Genomic DNA, 18277 nt, shown 5'->3' on the forward strand with positions numbered 1-18277 from the left:
TGAAATCTCCACCACTTCAAAGGAATCGGTGGGTAAACAACTGGTCCCCAGACCCCACTAATTACGTACACCTCTGGACCTGTGCATTCTCTGCCAGAAAGAAGGACTGGTGTGTTGCTGAAGGACTGCCACTCTGCTGGATTGCTGCTCTGGAAGAATTGCAGCCTTGAGGTGCTGACCTGCTGCCCTCCTTGCCTAGGTGGGTGGGAAGGACTGGACTGAAATCACTTGAACCCAGAACACATAGGGCTAGTTGGCTGGCTTCCTGATCTGAAATCTCAGGGACTTCGCACCACCCTGCTTCTGCACCTGGACTGCGCCTTCTGTGAGACTTCCCTTCAAAGTGGTGCCACCCCAGTCCTGGACCTGTAGAAGTGGCCCTAAGGTGCTGCTCCAGCCAAACCAATGCATCAATGTGGATATCAGAACAGGCATATTATTACCATTGTGTGGGTCAGCACCGAGTGCTGCTGTTGCGTGGATGAGAACTGGTGCATCGTCAGCACTCCATGGATCAGAGTTGATGCACCACCAGCAGAACCACCACCTTGCAACGCTTCTTCCCAGGCAAAGGTCTTCATAACCCAGTCGATGGCAGCCTCAACAAACGCAGAGAACTCTGTATCTCAGCCCCGTGCTCATCGGAGCTGACGCATCGCTTCTGCTGCACAGATTCAAGCCTACTCATCACCCTGTCTGTGCCCCGCATCCTCGCCATCGACAGGATCCTCACGTTGACGCATCTGGATTAAGTTACTTTTGCTCAGTAGGCCAAGCCTGGTCCCTGTAGCCGACCCACACTCCCCCGAGGTTGGCCTGAAAATTTGATTTTGTCCCAGTCCAGCAGGACCAGACATCCCAAGTAAGCACTTATTGCTTCCAATCACTATTTTACAGTTTGTTCTTTAAAAATCAATATCATAAATTCTACTTATTGGAAATTTGTTGTTTTGGTCTTGTTTTCTTACTAAATATTCTCTATTGTTCTAAACTAGTCTTGGATAATTTTGTGCGTTTTTTTCACTATTTTTACTGTTTGAAGTGTTGCATAAATACTTTTCATTCAAGTTAAGCCTTACTGCTCTGTGCCAAGCTACCAGGGGATGAGCTCAGGTTAATTTGAAGAATGCTGGTGCCTTACCCTGACTAGGATTGTGGCTACTGCTTGACCAAGACTCACACCCCCGTCAACCAGGAACCTAACTTCTAACAAATGGCTTCCCAATGCACAGTAACCCAAGGCAGCGATTTGCAATATTTTGTGCTAATCTTGATTTAGTAAGCCATGCAGAGCCACGCAAGGTTGCTTTTCGTGCCTTAGTAGATATCACTTAAGCCCTTGTGTTACCTTGCATCGATTTGTGCGATGCAAGGGCTTAGTAATTGAGCCCTGGGTGTTTAAGCCAAAACAAGTGCTCCCAAAATATTTATTTTAGTAATACGCAATTAAACTGTACCTAGTGCAACATTAGGTATCAGTTAAAAGGACACACTTCAGAACTCAGCCGGTAGATCTCTACATTACCCCCGAAAAAGAATAAATTTTTGTCAGCATGAGTCTTCAATTGACTCCATCAAATAAAGCTTATTCTGGCTCACAATCAGACTTTAAATTAGTTAATTAACCATTTGCATACCATTGACTTTTTCAGGTAGCGGGCACCCTGGTGAGAAGGCCTGCTTTTCTTTTAGCTCTCTGTTCCTCCCTCAGCTTCAGAACACAGGAGTGCCCTCTCTCTTCGCCTTCAGTCACAGACACTTCAAATTCTACCTTAACTGTTCAGGAATTGTTGCTTTTTAACCAAATGTATGGGAGCTATATTTGTAGAATTAAAAAAGCCTGCGCAAGTAAATCAATCAAAAGGTACTTTATTCGGCAACACAATGCCATAAAAGTGAACATGTTAAAAAGATACACTTCATCAACAAACTTTAAAACCTTTAAAAAGATTAAATTAGGAACATTCTTAATATCAATAAAAGAGCCAAATTGTAATTGTAAAATGAAACGGAAGGCATCATATAAAGTGCAAAGTAAGTGTATCGTAAAAATACCAATATTAGCCTGGCAAGTCTTTCCACACTGATCCTGAGCTGTTTGCCTTTCTTGAATAAATTGTTACTAAAACAATTCGCAATGGAGAGGATCAGCAGAGTTAGGTAATTCTGTGGCTGCAGCATTTACTGCATATTTATGTATTTAGATTTTCACAAAATGTTTTCTTTGTTTCTATCTCAAATGAGTAAAAGTAATATTGAAAGAAAATGTCTGCATAATTTGCATTTCTGCCTCATAATTTTATGATAATTTAGATAATCTTGCTGCATAATTTGGTCCTCCATGTCATACAATCCTAATAGCCTTGACAATGATAAAGCTCTGAAGAGTCCTTTGGGGCTGTCATTGAGATGATGAAGTCCGTATTTCACAGGCAGCAGTGAAATATCTCCCATATTTTATGGATCCCTGTGAAATATGTTTTTTACTACTGCATGTTGTGCAATAAAAGCATAAAAACATGTAACATATAAAAAATAAACATGGAACACTGCACTGACAAACAAACACAGATGTCTCACAAGATATTATGGTACATTAAACCATAAAGTCAGATCATTATTGGAGATTTACCTGTGAGAAACCCACCTGTTGCAACATGATGAACATCTATTAATCTCCTTCTCCAGTTCACGCAGCAATGGCTTCATAGACTAGTGCAGGCATCCTTATTTGCATCAATTGATGACCTCAAATTGGCATTGCAGTTTGTGCAATAGAGGTAAGAATTAAAGCTTTAGCAATTGATAAAATATTGAAGTCCAGGACCAAATATAATTTATGATGGAGCCGCCAACAAGTTACCTGTAAAAAAACTTGCAGAAATGAAACAATACAAATTAACATATTTCACTGCAATGACAAAGCTAATGAAAACATTTATAAGACATTGATATTAACAGTAAATGTGCCAATGAATGTTGAACTTGGTACAACCATTAAAAAATGTGTTTTGCCCAAATGTTGTAAATCAGCATAGCTCAGAGGATTGTGTTAGAAAGTTTAGGCATATGTTTTTTAAGTCTGACCTTTACAGACCACTCTAAAACAGCTCTAATTCAATACATCATAAAATACAAGGGCTTTTCGTCAGCTCTCTCTACTGGTCAGTTAAAGTGTAAGTTACACTTTGCTTAAGTCTACCATAACATAGGGAATGGGGGCAATGAGTCTGCCTACTTAAGTCACTGGCTTCCTTCTGTTTGAGTGATGGCCTTCTACCAGTGCACAATGTGGTAATTCACAAAGAAAGTAATCTAAAGGGCTTTTTAGACAGTTTTCTTTTTTTGAATTATTCATTTGTTATTTCTGTCATGCAATGACCTACCAGCTCCCTGTACAAGGCTACTGCGCCACTCACTTGCCTTTACTTTATTATTATTATTTTAAAACCATCCTAAGCGAGCTGACTGTGTATGCACATGCTTGCAAGTGTTCGCATTTATGGGTGGTAATCTTCAAATGGGTTTTGCACTGTATACAAAAAGCATTTGACGATGGCGAAGCCAGGAATGGAAATGGCCAACCTCGAGACAGCTCTGCGATTAGTCCCACTGTAATGCCTTAATCAAGTGCGTTTTGGTTCACAAACAGACAGGTATGTTGGGAATTCTGTCTTGGGAGACAAGAAAAGCCTGAACCAGCTGCTCTGTTAGAGCACAAGAAGTGTGGGCTGCCCTAGTGCCCCAGAGCCTACATTCATCACCATCAGTAGGAGCTATGGGGTGCGCACCACCAGAGACCCTGGGAGCTGCCAGAGCCTTGGAGCTACACCTCCTTTGGAATGCTGCTGTCAGGGAACACAGCCAATGTGGGGCCGTTCGAAGGCTGCTGGTACTGCGTCCATCAATGTTGCTGAAATCCGCCATTCCCACCGCCCTCTGAGCACTGGAACCAACAAATAGTAGGGCCTGCTCACATTGCTCTCTTAATGATGCCACAACCCCTTGCATCTATATGCTGCTTTGCCGAACCCCTTCTGATCTCCACACTGGCCCTGACAGTCGCCATGAGAGTCTGAAGACGGCAGACATCTTTGGATTGGGTAATCAGCAGAGGAATGACCAAATTTGGCCAAAGCAGCTTCCCCTTCCTGTTGCAGATTATCACCATTCCTATCTAAGGAGATGCCGACATCTAGTGACCGATTAGAAGTATTACATCTACATAGGCATTCTTTATAGTATATGCCCCTCTCAATTACAAGATTACAATGACCTCTACATTGTCTGCTACCGCAGCTTTACATATGTCCAAATGATTGAATGGCACCCACAATACTGCTGATCATAAAAATGTTGGAGGGCAAAGCGTCTAAACACCTCTCTTTCTCAAAGGCACCAACAGGTGGCAAAATGAATCTCTGTCAGACATCCCCAGAACCAGTCAATACCTTGATAACACTAGATACCATCATGACTGAGCTTAAAGGCATTAAACCTTCAAAAAACACAGTAGAATCTACATCTGCAGAAGCAATCCCGGCACTAAAGTTGATGCATATGGAGATGTCACTCCTGAATACCCAACTTAGTAAATCAGAGAGTGGTAATAAACTTTGGATATAATGGTAATGTTAATTGGATTTATAGAGCACACTTTTACCCTGAGGTGTCCTGGCGCTAAATAAAGATTTCTGAGACAACAGACTGGAGGACAGACGTATGATCCTTACAAAAAAAAGTCCAGATCTAGAAAACAGGAGCAGGAGACACAATGTTCATTTATAGGACCTTCCTGAATCAGAAAAAAGAAAAGATATAACAGGCTTTTGGGTAACTCTCCTATCTCGTTTACTATAAATCAACTTTTGCTAGCCACTTGAATTTTAAAGAGCTCACAGACTTCATTCAAAATGAAACCTACACAATAATAATGAGAGAAGCCATTTGTGTGCCTTCGCTGTCATCAACATGCACTGCTTATTCTCCAAACAGCCCACAGTCATGGCTCCTACACCTACAAAGCCACTAAACTGTCCTATATTACTGACTTTTTCCAATACCTTGATGTGCTTTAGAAACAAAATGAATGTCCTTTATCCAGCGCTTAAGCAAAGGGGCATTAAATATGGCCTTCTGGTCCCAGAGACATGCTAATAACAACGTAGAGCTTCAATCTCTTCTAGAATCCATGGTTCATCTCCCGATGAAGGTATTGTCCAGCTTATATGGTGAAAATGAAGCTCATTCAGCCTCCCCTTGGCCCACAACAGAAACCTCCAAAACAATAGTAATTCTTACACAGACAGCATCCCAGAGATGGATGCTCAAGCATACCTGACCTCCAGAATGGTGCTGATAGAGGTCTGTTCCAGAACTTAAGTTCAGATTGCTCTCTTGTTGACCCGTGGTGATTCCTGCACCCCACAGATCGGGAGTACACCTTCCTGTCCTGTGCCACACCTTTAAGCACGACGCGGAGTGCTAGGAGATATTCGTGCTTAAAGGTGTGGCACAGTACGCCAGCTATCGGATGGAATAAGCACTATACTGTTATGAAGACTGATGTACATACGTGGATTTTGCCCAAGATATACTCCTTATACCCTTGTCCTGATGAGGCCCGGAAGTTAAAGGGCTGAAACACGTTGAGTGACTTTTAGAGGAATCCATTAGATAAAGAAAGAATTGTATTGTTTATATTGAATATACACAATGCAAAACGTTTTTGAGTTGTAGTCTTAACCTCTTGTGTATATAGGACTGGATTACCTCATAGTAGATTGCTGTTATTTTGAGTGCAAACACAACATTGAAAAAATGGGGAATAAGAGACAATAATTAATCTGATTATCTGTATGTGTTTCTGTAATATGTTTTTTATTTGATGTTTTGTTTTGAATTCTTTATCAATCTAAGAATAATTAAATGAAGATAATAACTGTTCTGACCAGGAATAAACTGTGGTATGTGGTTTATGATTAATATAAGTAACTGGGATGGGACAATGTACCATTAAATAGGGCAATTGAATAGGGCAATTTGATGTACGCTATGGTTAATATGTATGTATCTATTCCTCCGCATCACTTTTTTATGTAATAAAGACTGAAGTAAGCCATACCCCTCTAAATATATAAATCCATGTGGAGTTTGTCCCTGGCAATTCATCTTGCAATCATATACGAACACTCTTGATTCTGCTATGGAATACCTGTCATGATGAGAATGAGAAGGTTGCTCTCTCCCTCGGTGAGGAAAAGTTATTTGATCGAGTAGGGTGTGGTTGTCTCTACTGCACGATGGCCAGAATGTATCTAAACTCAAAGATTATACAATAGCAAAGCGGCTCTACAGCCGTGGCTAACTGTAATGCTTTCCTGTCAGAAAACATTACTGTCAGTTGAGGCACTAGAAAGTAATGCCCTCATTGCCCAGGCTTTTACTATTTGCCCAAGGTCCTTGGGCAATTACAATATGCCGCTCTGACAAAATATAGGGAACTGATTGCCCAGCTGGCAACCTTAAGATAATGCTTTATGCCAATGACATACTTCTTGCAGTAGCTTCTCCAGAACCTTTTGATTACTGCACTTATGTTAACCATATCAGCCTTCTCACTGGGAAACATCGTTTACATCGCATTCAGTACAACGCGATGCTGTTACATCGCGGTCGTTACAACGAACGCATGTAACCACGCGATGCCATTACAACGCAAGTCTTTACATCGACTTGCGCTAGATGGCGTGCTAACATTACAAATAGTGTAGTTTACTATCCCAACACCTTCCCTACTGTTAAGTGGACTGGAGTTGGAATAGTAAATTACGCTTTTCTAATGTTAGCACGCCATCTAGCGCAAGTCGATGTAAAGACTTGCGTTGTAATGGCATAGCGTAGTAACATCTCAGTCGTTGTAACGACCGCAATGTAACTGCACGCGTTGTAATGACTCACGTTGTTACGTCATACATCCGGCTCCCTCAACGTATATCTGTTTTGATGGCTTCCTACTAAGATGAAGCACTTGGGAATACTGATTAGCACCAGTTTTCATGCGCTAGTCAAAAATAACATGGCAGTGTTAATTGTTTAAATGTGCAGAGACTTTTTTAAATGGATCAAACTGCATCTATCACTATGGGGTTGTATTCAAACAGTATAGATGGTGGTGACTTTGCTGGAGCAGAGTTTTCTGTTGAAAATTTATCAGGTTTTTAAGCTGATAACATCTCAGTCGTTGTAACGACCGCAATGTAACTGCACGCGTTGTAATGACTCACGTTGTTACGTCATACATCCGGCTCCCTCAACGTATATCTGTTTTGATGGCTTCCTACTAAGATGAAGCACTTGGGAATACTGATTAGCACCAGTTTTCATGCGCTAGTCAAAAATAACATGGCAGTGTTAATTGTTTAAATGTGCAGAGACTTTTTTAAATGGATCAAACTGCATCTATCACTATGGGGTTGTATTCAAACAGTATAGATGGTGGTGACTTTGCTGGAGCAGAGTTTTCTGTTGAAAATTTATCAGGTTTTTAAGCTCCGGTTTTGTCTATATGTCGAGAATTAAAATACTAATTTGTAATCAGTAATTATTTGTTTTGTGTGAAAATTCTGATTAACCAACATGATTAACAAGAGAAATTACACGTGGGAATGCATATATGTTGCTTAATAATAATGTGCAGGTTTTATTAAATGAATGTTGCTAAGTGCTGTTTGTTTTAAAGCACAAAACGCTTTTGAAATAACGTGTACTAATGCTTAAATATGTTGCAGATGGCTAGTTAATTACATACACATAAGGGTATTAGTGGGAATTAACACTGTTTAATCATTGCGATGATGTAGTAACGTTGTTTGTATTTCTTTCGATTAAGATGGTTTGTTTTGGCCTAAGAGAAAATGGCTGCCGTTTACAGCCTGTGCTCGAGTGAAATGGATGACGAGAGGCCTTGTTGAAAGTCATCTGACTATGGCTTCTGCTGGAGTTTTGAAAGTTTCCGTGATGACAGCGACTCCAGGCAATTGTCCAAGTAACCTTGGAGGAAAAGAGAGCCACAATGAACTTTGTGATTACAGTAGTGGTTTCGCGATGGTTCTGAGGAAGAACATTTGTAAAAGTTACATTTGCAAACTCGAGTTTCCTTCTTCCGTCTTTTTTATTTTTGTGATTTTTCTGAGCGGAGATTTTCCAAATGTAGCGATGCTACATCCTTTCCTGCTCGCTCTGCTCAGTGGTTCAACGGATATTTAGAACATTTTATGTTGCGTTATTTTTGAAAGATTTCCTATAAGTATTGTTAGACTAGAGAGGGTCTAAGGCCACTTCTTCCCAAACCTGCGTTGGTGAGGATCGATGCTGTGAGGACGGCGACTTGGGAGACTTCTACTGAGAGACCTGTCCTGACCCATTTATGACATTTAGTTAGAATAGGTAACTATGAGAATAATGATTTTGTTTTAATTGCCTTTTCATTTGAACTAACTTTAGATAAAGTACCAATATTTTAAATACAGTGTTGGTGGTTATTTCTTGTCCTTTATTGAGTACTCTATTGTGATTATTGTTGTTTAAATCATGACTCAAGACAGTGTCAATTTGGTCTCATTGACCTCACTGTAGATGCAGGGTGTTTAGGAGGTTTTCTCTCCCATGGTTGGTACTGATAGAGTAATCTGAGTGTATGTTAGTGAAATGGGCCCAAGCGTATGGTGAGTGTATGTGCGTGTATCTGTGAAATTACTCTGTCCGTGGAAGTAGGGAGAATTTATATGCCCTGATCTGCACCAATTTCCTGGTAGCAGAATTTGATGGTTTTGATTATTGTCTTGATCTGATTAGATTGCTTGTACATTGGCTTTTTGATTTATTGATTATTGATTGATGTTGGTATATGTACTAATACTATATGTTGGAGTCGTTGTGTTGAGTTTTATGTAGTACTTCTGGAACTTGGGAGCTGGTAGCAGTTCCGTAGTAGGGCAGAGGGAAGTATATACTGCTCTCGGGAAAGACGGGATTGTTGGTCCTGTACGTATGCAGGAGAAACGTGTGACAATTGAAGTTGCGCGTCACATTGTCTGGGTTCGGAATCAGTGACATCGTCGTGTGTTACTATTAGGGATATATTTCTAGTATAAAAGGAGTGTGTATGATAGCGAAGGTTATCTGTGAAACTCTGGTCTTAAGTCCCAGGGATCCGTAAGGTTCGCCGTTAAAGCTTATCGCGGGAGAAGTAATAGGTATTCTCTGAGCTTGTCTGAAGGACTGGGCAGAGGAAAACACTGCTTGGTTAATGCGTGTTATAATTCTGTAGTAGGACAGACTGTTCGCTGTTCTCGGGAAGGCAGGATTCTGTGTGTATGTATTATATTTTCTTGTATGAAAGTGCGTGAATGTATGAGCATTTAGTTGATTGTAAGACTCTTTGGAGCAGTCCTAGAGGAAACAGTTAATGGATGCATGTTAGAAGGGCAGAGTAGAGGGATGTGCTACTGTGTCAACGAGAGTATTAATTCCGTAGTGGAACAGAAGTGAGTGCTGTTTCAGGGAAAAGACGGGATTCTTGTGAAATAGATTTTCTTTACTATTCTATGGTTAGCGAAGCAGACAATGGAGATGTTTATATGTTGTAACTAATAGATTTTGTAAAATTTGACACGAAGTCTACTGAGAAGATTTTGTAAAGGAGGGGTAGACGAGTGACAGGAGACAGGAGCAGGAGCGACTGCAGCGACTGCTGACGTCATACAGACCGTGCTCTGATTGGATAGTAGATCAGAACAGTGCTCGCGCTAGAATTGGTGCGTTGGTGTGAGCCGCGCAAGGATTGGAAGGGGTACAAGGTGACGTAGACGCTCCAGGATTGGTGCCTTGGTGTGAGTCGCACTGTTATTGGATAAAATATCGTACTGTACAGTTGTATTACGGAAGGGATTAGAAAGTTTTGGTAAACGCAGAAATGTATTACCAAGAAGAGAAAAAGAAGAAATCCTTGTTCGGAAAAATTAAAGGATGGTTTGACAAGGATAAAGATGTTAAAACAAGAGAAGGTGAATTGTTACCTCCAACGAAAACGCCTGCATCCTTTATGGTTGCGAGATATGGGTATCATACCTGTATATGGTTGGAGAATTGGGCTAGGTATACTAAGGAAGATGGTGTTTTAGCATTCCCAGAACATGGTTCATTTAATCTGGCCGTGTTGAGAAATTTGCGGGAGAAAATGATGGGTCTAGAGCCTAGACCAAGGCCGACACAGTTTGAGGCTTTGGTGGAATGGGAAGAGGAAGTACATGAGCGAGAAAAACAGAGGTCTGGAGGCAACTATAGATACATGTTTGGGAGGAAACATGATCGTGAAACTCATCATGACCGAATGAGGAGATGGCGAGATGCTAGTATGTCAGAGGGATTATATCCTATGAGAACAGTTGACGAGAAGGAAGAAAGGAAGGGTACGGATAGGGTTCCTGAGGCAGAAGTGAGAAGATATAGAGTTAGTGATTATGAGGATGAGGTCTTGGATGACATGATTTACAAGAGACCACCTCCATATAGACCAGAACCAGAAGAGAGCACACCAGTTGCTTCTCCGATAAGAGATACATTGCGTATCATTGAGACAGAAGTTGTGACACCTGAATTAAGAAGTGGTAACCCTTTCAGAGAAAAAGAGAGAGAGAAAAAATGTGGTGATGAGAATACGAGAGAATTAGCCAGAACTACATCAGAACTGACTGAAAAGATTAGAGAACTGACGAAGAATCTAGAAGCTGTTACGGTGCCTGTAACCATAGGTCCGGTTATGCCTGTTTTTGATAAGCAGAGGACGGGTGAAAATGGTTTGGTGGTTCCATATGTTGGGAATAAGATAACAAGTTTGGCTGGTCCCTCAGGAGACTCAGGAAAAAGGACAGAAAGTAATGATGATTTGAGACAATCCAGACGTGACACATGCAGTGGAGGATTAGAGGTACAGTCTAATTCGAGATTGGATACTAGTGATGCTAGTTGTTCAGGGATGCCAATTTTAGAACCACAGAGGATGCCAGAAAAGGTGGTTCCAGTGAAAAGAACTACTGAAATAACAGCTGAAGATTTGAATGATTGGATGAGAGTCCTTCAAAAGAGGGATAAAGATTCCCAGGCAATTGATGTGGCCAGGTTACGCATAGAATTAGAGGAGCTTGTTGTAGGGACAATTCCTACAGACATTCTAAAAAATCATCATGATGGAGAATTGTTATTCATGTGCAAAAACATTACCTGGAGAGCTAAAAATACGCATGACAGGTTAAGAGCAATAGCGAGTGAGCAAGGAGTTGACATTGATAAGGTGAAAGCATTGCAGAGGTCTTACAGGATGGATTTTACGGACAAAGATATTGAAAATCTGAATGGTGCTGGTAGAACAGGACAGATTAAGGAAATGATTGCATTGTTGCGAAAATGGGGTGGTGTAGAAAAATGGAAGGATAGGTGGTACAAGAAAAGGGAAGAATCAGTGGACAGGACTTATTCAGCATTTCCTGTGAGAGAAAAAGAGAAAACAGTGGATGCTCATCCTATGAGAGAAATACCTGGAGGAGGATATGTACATGTTCCATGGACCAGACAGGATATTTTATCATTTACGAATGATTTCCCTCGACTGAGAGAAAAGCCCGTCGAGTGGTATAGGCAGGTAGACAGGTTTGTGAAATTGTCAAAAGTGCTGTGGATTGACCTGAATAGTCTGTTTGATATAATTGTTCCAGCAGACTTATGGGCTGAGTGTAAAATAGTTGTAAGTTGGCCTACTGAGGAATATCCAAGAGATCAGAGAACAGGAGCACCAGATCCAGAGGTAATGAGGAAGTATGATCAGGTGATTGTATACCTGAAAAGTAAAGTTCCTCCAAAAGAGACAGACTGGGTTAAGATAGATCGAACACATCAGGAAGCAAAAGAATCAGTTCATGCTTTTTATGAGAGGCTGATACTGGCTTTTAAACAATTCAGTGGGGATGAGCACCTGGGTGACAAGGATTTGAGTCATTTTGTATACAGATTTGTATATGGCCTGAGACCTGAGATTAGTGAGAGAATTCGTGAGCATACAGTGGACTGGCAGAGTAAGAAAATAGATGAGATTCTGAGACATGCAAAGTACTTCAGTGATGAAATTGAAGCAAAACAGAGAAAGCTGAAAGAGAAAGCAATGTGGGCACAAGTGAAGGTTGCGGAGAGACAAGAAGCACAGTTGGTGGAACAGGCAAATAATCCAGGGAATAGGCCCAGATATGCAGGGAAAGGAAAAGGGAATCTTGAGGAAGCCAAGAAAAAGTTCCCTTGTCACAACTGTGGCCATCTGGGACATTGGAGATCTGAGTGTACAAATCCACCATTAGCGAATAACGAGAGTAAACCCTTAAATCAACAGGTGCAGAACGAGGGGAATAATCAACAGCAGCAACAACAGAAGGTTGTGAGACAGCAGAGCCAAGAGCCAAAACCGCCCTTGCCGCAGAGTAGAGGGTCACAAAAGTACAATCAGGATTCGGGATTCTACAATGAGGAGCAGGTAAACAAACCAAGGCGTTCTAACCAGGTACAACAGTATTTGTTAAAGAATGAAGGGAGTGAGTCTGAAGGTGATTATTGACGGTGCCGAGGAGAGGAGGAAGAGTGCATACTTGGTGCAACTCTAGAAATAGACCAGGCAGGACCATTTGTAGATGGGAAAATAAATGAAGAAAGTGTTACTTTTTTAGTAGACACAGGTGCGACAAGATCAACTGTCAGGTCAGCAGATATTAGAAATCTTCCTCTCTCGGATGAAGCAATCCAAGTAGTTGGTGTAGCCAATACACAAATCAAGACACGTCTTACTGAACCAGTAAGGGTACAAATAGGGAAATTTTCAGACATGCACAGATTTGTGGTCTGTGACACTAGTCCAGTGAACTTGTTGGGCAGGGACCTGCTATGTAAGATGAATTGTACAATTTTTTGTACTCCGGATGGAATAGCTTTTGAAACACAAGATGAAGATGTTTTGTACCGAATGACTCTAGATAATAGAGAAAGTGAGATGGTTGGTACATATGCTGTGTTTAATCCAGAGGATTTGCCTCAAGAGCTGAGAGACACAGTGAAAAAGACAGTTTGGGATTTTACTGGAGAGGATGTGGGATTGATGAATAATGTAGATCCTGTGAAAATTTCAGTGAAAGAGGGAATTACTTATCCTACCATTCCCCAGTACAAAATGACACCAGAAATAATTGAAGGAATAACTCCTATAATTGAGAAAATGATTCAGCAAGGAGTTTTGAGAGAATTACTGAGTAGTCTGTGTAATTCACCGATAATGGGGCTAAAGAAACCTAATGGGAAGTTCAGGATTGTACAGGATTTGAGAAAAGTTAATAAAATTGTGGTGGCATGTTGTCCCATTGTGCCAAATCCGTCAGTGATTTTGTATCAGATTCCACATGATGCTGAGTGGTACACAGTGATTGATTTGTGTCATGCTTTCTTTTCAATTCCATTGCATCATGACAGCCAGCCGATTTTTGCATTTAGGTTTGGCCAGCGTATTTTAGCATGGTGTCGAATCCCACAGGGGTACACGGAGAGTCCTTCGATATTCAATCAGTTATTGAAAAGGTCATTGGAGAGTTTGATCATGCCTGAAAACTCAGTACTAGTGCAGTATATTGATGACCTACTCGTGGCATCAAAGACACGTGAAGCTTGTGAAGTAGATACCATAGCTTTACTGAATCATCTGGCAGATGGAGGGTTAAAGGTATCTCCAGCCAAATTGCAATTTTGCAAGAAAGAGGTGCATTATCTTGGACACAGTATTGAAAAGGGCCTGAGAAAGGTGACTGATGACAGGATCAAAATTATCAGGGGAATGAGAGCCCCAAGGACCCAGGGAGAAGTGAGGATGTTTCTGGGGATGGTGGGTTATTGTCGTCAGTGGATAATTAATTTCTCCCTGATAGCAAAGCCACTGATTAAGCTGAAAAAGAGTGAGATGAAAGACCCATTGGAACTAGATGGAGAACAAATGGCAGCATTTGAGGAATTGAAAAGCAGAATGTGTGAAGCCCCTGCTTTAGGAATGCCAGACTATGAAAAAGAGTTTGAGTTGTACTGCAGTGAGAGAAATGGATGTGCACTTTCAGTATTAATCCAGAAGCATGGACAACTGAGAAGGCCTATTGCGTACTTCTCATCGACACTTGACCCTGTAGCTGTGGGTTTACCAGGTTGTCTGAAATCTGTAGCTGCAACATGCAGAAGTCTGGAACAGAGAGAGGGAATTATAATGGGATATCCTGTAAGGGTATTTGTACCTCATAATGTGGCAATTCTTTTGACAAGAAGCAGAACTCAGTATATGTCACATAGTCGGCTGACTAAATATGAGAAAGTCATTCTGGGAGCATCAAATGTGACTCTTGAGAGATGTGTGAATGTGAATCCAGCAACATTATTGCCAGATAATGAAGGTGTGGGTATAAAGACAGAAGATGATCACAATTGTTTGGATGTGCTGGATTACTGTACAAAACCGAGACCAGACATAAGAGATCTTCCATTGCCTGAGAGTGATCATGTGCTGTTTGTGGATGGATCATGTCTGAGAAATGATGATGGTGTGCTGAGTGCAGCATATGCAGTGTGCAAGGTTTCAGAAGTTATGGAAGCTTCACCATTGAAAGGAGTGAAATCTGCACAAGTTGCTGAATTGGTGGCATTGACGAAAGCTTGCGAAATTGGGAAAGATCTGAGAGTGACTGTGATGACTGATAGTCAGTATGGATTTGGAGTTGTGCATGATTTTGGCCAGCTTTGGCTACAGAGAGGTTTCTTGACGTCGAGTGGGACTCCAATAAAGAATGCTGAAGTGATTGGAAAATTACTTGAGGCGATACAGCTGCCTAAAGAATTAGCAGTTGTAAAATGTGCTGCTCATGGACAAGGAGATGATTTTGTAACAATTGGAAATCGTTTTGCGAACGATATAGCACAATATTGTGCTAAAAATAATCACTCGATTAATAGGGAACGAGAAGGGGAAATGTCTTTTTGTTCTGTGATGTTTACTAATGTCCTAGAAACGTGGGATGAGGTGACACAGTTGCAGGATGAGGCAGGAAAGGAAGAAAAGAAAGACTGGATTAAGGCAGGTTGTGCCCCAAGAGAAACAGATCATGTCTGGATCTATAGAGATGGTAGACCAGTCATGCCAAACTCTATGTTGTCGACAATGGCAAGGCTGTATCATGGCCAGGGACATTTGGGAAGGGATGCGATGATCAGGTCTTTTAAACAGACTTGGTACAATGCAAAGTTCAGGATGATTGCAGAAAGCATTTGTCAAAGATGTTTGATTTGCCAGCAATTTAACACTGGGAAAAAGACAGTGGTGAGTCTAGGAACAATAGGCAGAGAAGGTGGTCCTTTTACGAGAATGCAGATTGATTTCATTGAAATGCCACAAGTGAACAGATTGAGGTATGTTCTAGTGGTAGTCTGTTTGTTCTCGAGGTGGGTGGAGGCCTATCCGACTAGGAGAAATGATGGAATAACAGTGGCAAAGTTACTGTTAAGAGAGTTGATTCCTAGGTACGGGTTTCCAGTAACGATTGAGTCTGATAGAGGTGGACACTTCTATAATGAGCTCATGAGTTTGATTTGTGAAGCATTGAGCATACAGCAGAAGCTACATTGTGCTTACAGACCAGAGGCTTCTGGTGTTGTGGAGCAGATAAATGGCACAATCAAGAACAGGATTGGTAAGATGTGTTTAGCCACTGGAATGAAATGGCCTGATGTCTTGCCTCTAGTGCTAATGACTATTAGATCTACTCCAGATAGAACTACTAGTTTGAGTCTACATGAGATTTTGATGGGACGTGCAATGCGCCATGCATTTGTACCTGTCAATAAGTTGATGACAATAACTGATGACATGATTTTGGATTACTGTAAAGGCCTGGCTGACGCAGTTCATTCTGTGTTTCACCAGGTTGGAGAAGACGCTACTACACTTGAGAAGAAGCAAGCTCATGATCTGAGTCCAGGGGACTGGGTGAGGATTAAAGTGCACAGAAGAAGAAATTGCTTGGTTCCAAGGTGGGGAAGGCCAAGACAAGTCATTCTGACTACGACAACTGCAGTGAAGTGTGCTGGTGTAAAAAACTGGGTACATGCAAGTCATACTCTGAGAGTTCCAAACCCAAAAGATGGGACTGGTAAGGAGTATTTTGAAGAGTCAGATTCCAGTGATGATGAAGAAACAGAACCAGTGAGAAGGAATCGGAATTTTGAAAGAGCTGAAGGAGAAAGAGAGTCAGGTGATTCTTTCTTTCCAGGAGAAGCTTCAAGAGAAACATTGAGATCAGATTCTGTGAGAGAGCCTGAAGTTCCAATAAGCAGTGGAGAAGAAAGAAGAGAAAAGAGCAGTTCCACAGAGACTACTCCTGAATCAGATGAGGAGGTTGAAAATCCACTTGAGATTACATCTGAAGAAGTAGGGTCAGAAGAAGATAGAGAGGGACAGATTGCGGAAAATCCCCGAGGAGGTGTAGGGAACATTCCGGATAAGCTAGGTGAAGGGACAAGTAGACAGCAAGAAGATTGCGTGTTGGAGACCCGAGGAGGGACAGAAATAGGGAAGTCTCAAACAGTGGTGAAAAAGACTGTGGAGCGAAAGAAAACTGCTGAAGAACAAGAGGCATATGAAACAGAATCGGATGAAAGTGAGAATGAAAAATCAGAGGGTCGAGTTCTGAGGAAAAGAACTTGGATTGGAGAAAGAAATAATAAAGAAACAAGACCAAAAAAGGTTGTAAGAGGAGATCTTTGGCCTAACAACAGAGTAAAGAGGCTGAGATACAGACTGATAAGAGCAAATACCTCGAAAGCTGAACAAGTGAATGAGGTGTCGAGTCAGAATCCAGCAAAAGGTGGAAAGCGAAAAGAATCGAAAGAACCAGAGGAGATCAAAAGGATAAGAAAACCTAACCAGAAGTATAGGTCGCCGGAATGGACGTACGTGGCACTGTCTGAAGGAGAAGAGGCAGAAAGTCAGGGAAATCCAGAGGAGACCTTACGTGAAGTGGTTGAGGAAGATACAGGTGAAATCCTGAAAGTAATCTTGACTGACATTGGAGAAAAGTCGGATACTGAAGATGATGTTGGAGATCTAATACAATTTGATGTTGAAAAAGATGAAGTGAAGAGTGATGAGTATCCAAATTGAGTGAACAGAAGAAATCACTTGGAGAAAAGTGAAAAGAAGAAAGTCTGAAATTTAGCTGTTTAAAGTAATCCAGAGTTCTAGAAATTCCAGTAGTGGAGTAGTAGAGGCTAAATCAAAAGACAAGGTCAAAGTAGTAAAATGGCTAACATAGAAAATAATCAAAGTAGATGTGCCTTCTTGAAAAGATGGTGTAGAATGTGCTGTTGCTGTACTGGATTATTAATGCTACTATGGGGTGTATTAGCTTTATTAGTTACTTTTAGAGTTACAATAGGTACATTTGAGATACATACTGAGAATGTGACTAATGTTGAGAAGAATTCACAGAAAGTAGTCCCAACTAGAATTAGTAATATTTACATACATAAAGATAGGTCAATTAATGATTTTTCTAGTCATGTTTTTTCAAAATTGTTATATGAATATGTGAAGACAATAGAAGTAAGGGATTGCTACGTATGTATGCAGTTACCTGCATCCGTTTCAGAGGGTGTTACTTATCACCATTTACCAGCTACGTATGGAATTTCATGTAGTGTGTTGAGTAGTGTTTTTTATTTGTTAGGGAAAATAGATTATGTGATGTCTAACAAAGATAATATTTTTGGGCAGTTGCCTATGAACAAAAGGCTGAATCCAGCTAAAGAAGCTAACATTTTTGGTGAGATTTTTATTGAGAAAGAAGAATTAACATTAGATTACATTTTTAAGAACAATTTAACTTGCAGCTTGAAAGAAGAGGAGAAGGCTTTCCTAAACATGGTAGACGAAAGGAGAATGAGCATGCATGAAAAGGCAGGGAAATACAAAGTGAGTGAGACAATTTGGGACATTGAGATGGGGAAAGAATTGAGAAATGGGGCTAGTCCAACTTTAGCTCTAGATGCACCACAGAAGGGTAAACTATGCATTTCAAGGAAAAAATCCCAATATGATACATATTTTGTTGGGACTAGTGAGTGTCATGATACATACTTCATTGCAACAGGATGGGGT

General features: G+C 40.9%; 1 protein-coding gene across 3 annotated transcripts in view; it reads right to left on the reverse strand.

Moving 5' to 3' along the window:
* KCNS3 (potassium voltage-gated channel modifier subfamily S member 3) overlaps positions 1 to 18277 on the reverse strand; it is a 375251-nt gene that overhangs the window by 42192 nt on the left and 314782 nt on the right. Inside the window, exon 3 of one of the 3 annotated variants that reach the window (XM_085609167.1) lies at positions 2633 to 2863. In XM_085609167.1, coding sequence (XP_085465293.1) covers positions 2633 to 2668 — 36 coding nt within the window. In that variant the 5' untranslated portion in view covers positions 2669 to 2863. Of the gene's footprint in view, positions 1 to 2632; positions 2875 to 18277 lie in introns of all 3 variants that reach the window. The other 2 variants (XM_085609168.1, XM_085609166.1) reach the window with 2 other exon arrangements.

This window comes from Triturus cristatus, chromosome 6, assembly GCF_964204655.1.
Source record: "Triturus cristatus chromosome 6, aTriCri1.1, whole genome shotgun sequence".
Classification (NCBI taxonomy): domain Eukaryota; kingdom Metazoa; phylum Chordata; class Amphibia; order Caudata; family Salamandridae; genus Triturus; species Triturus cristatus.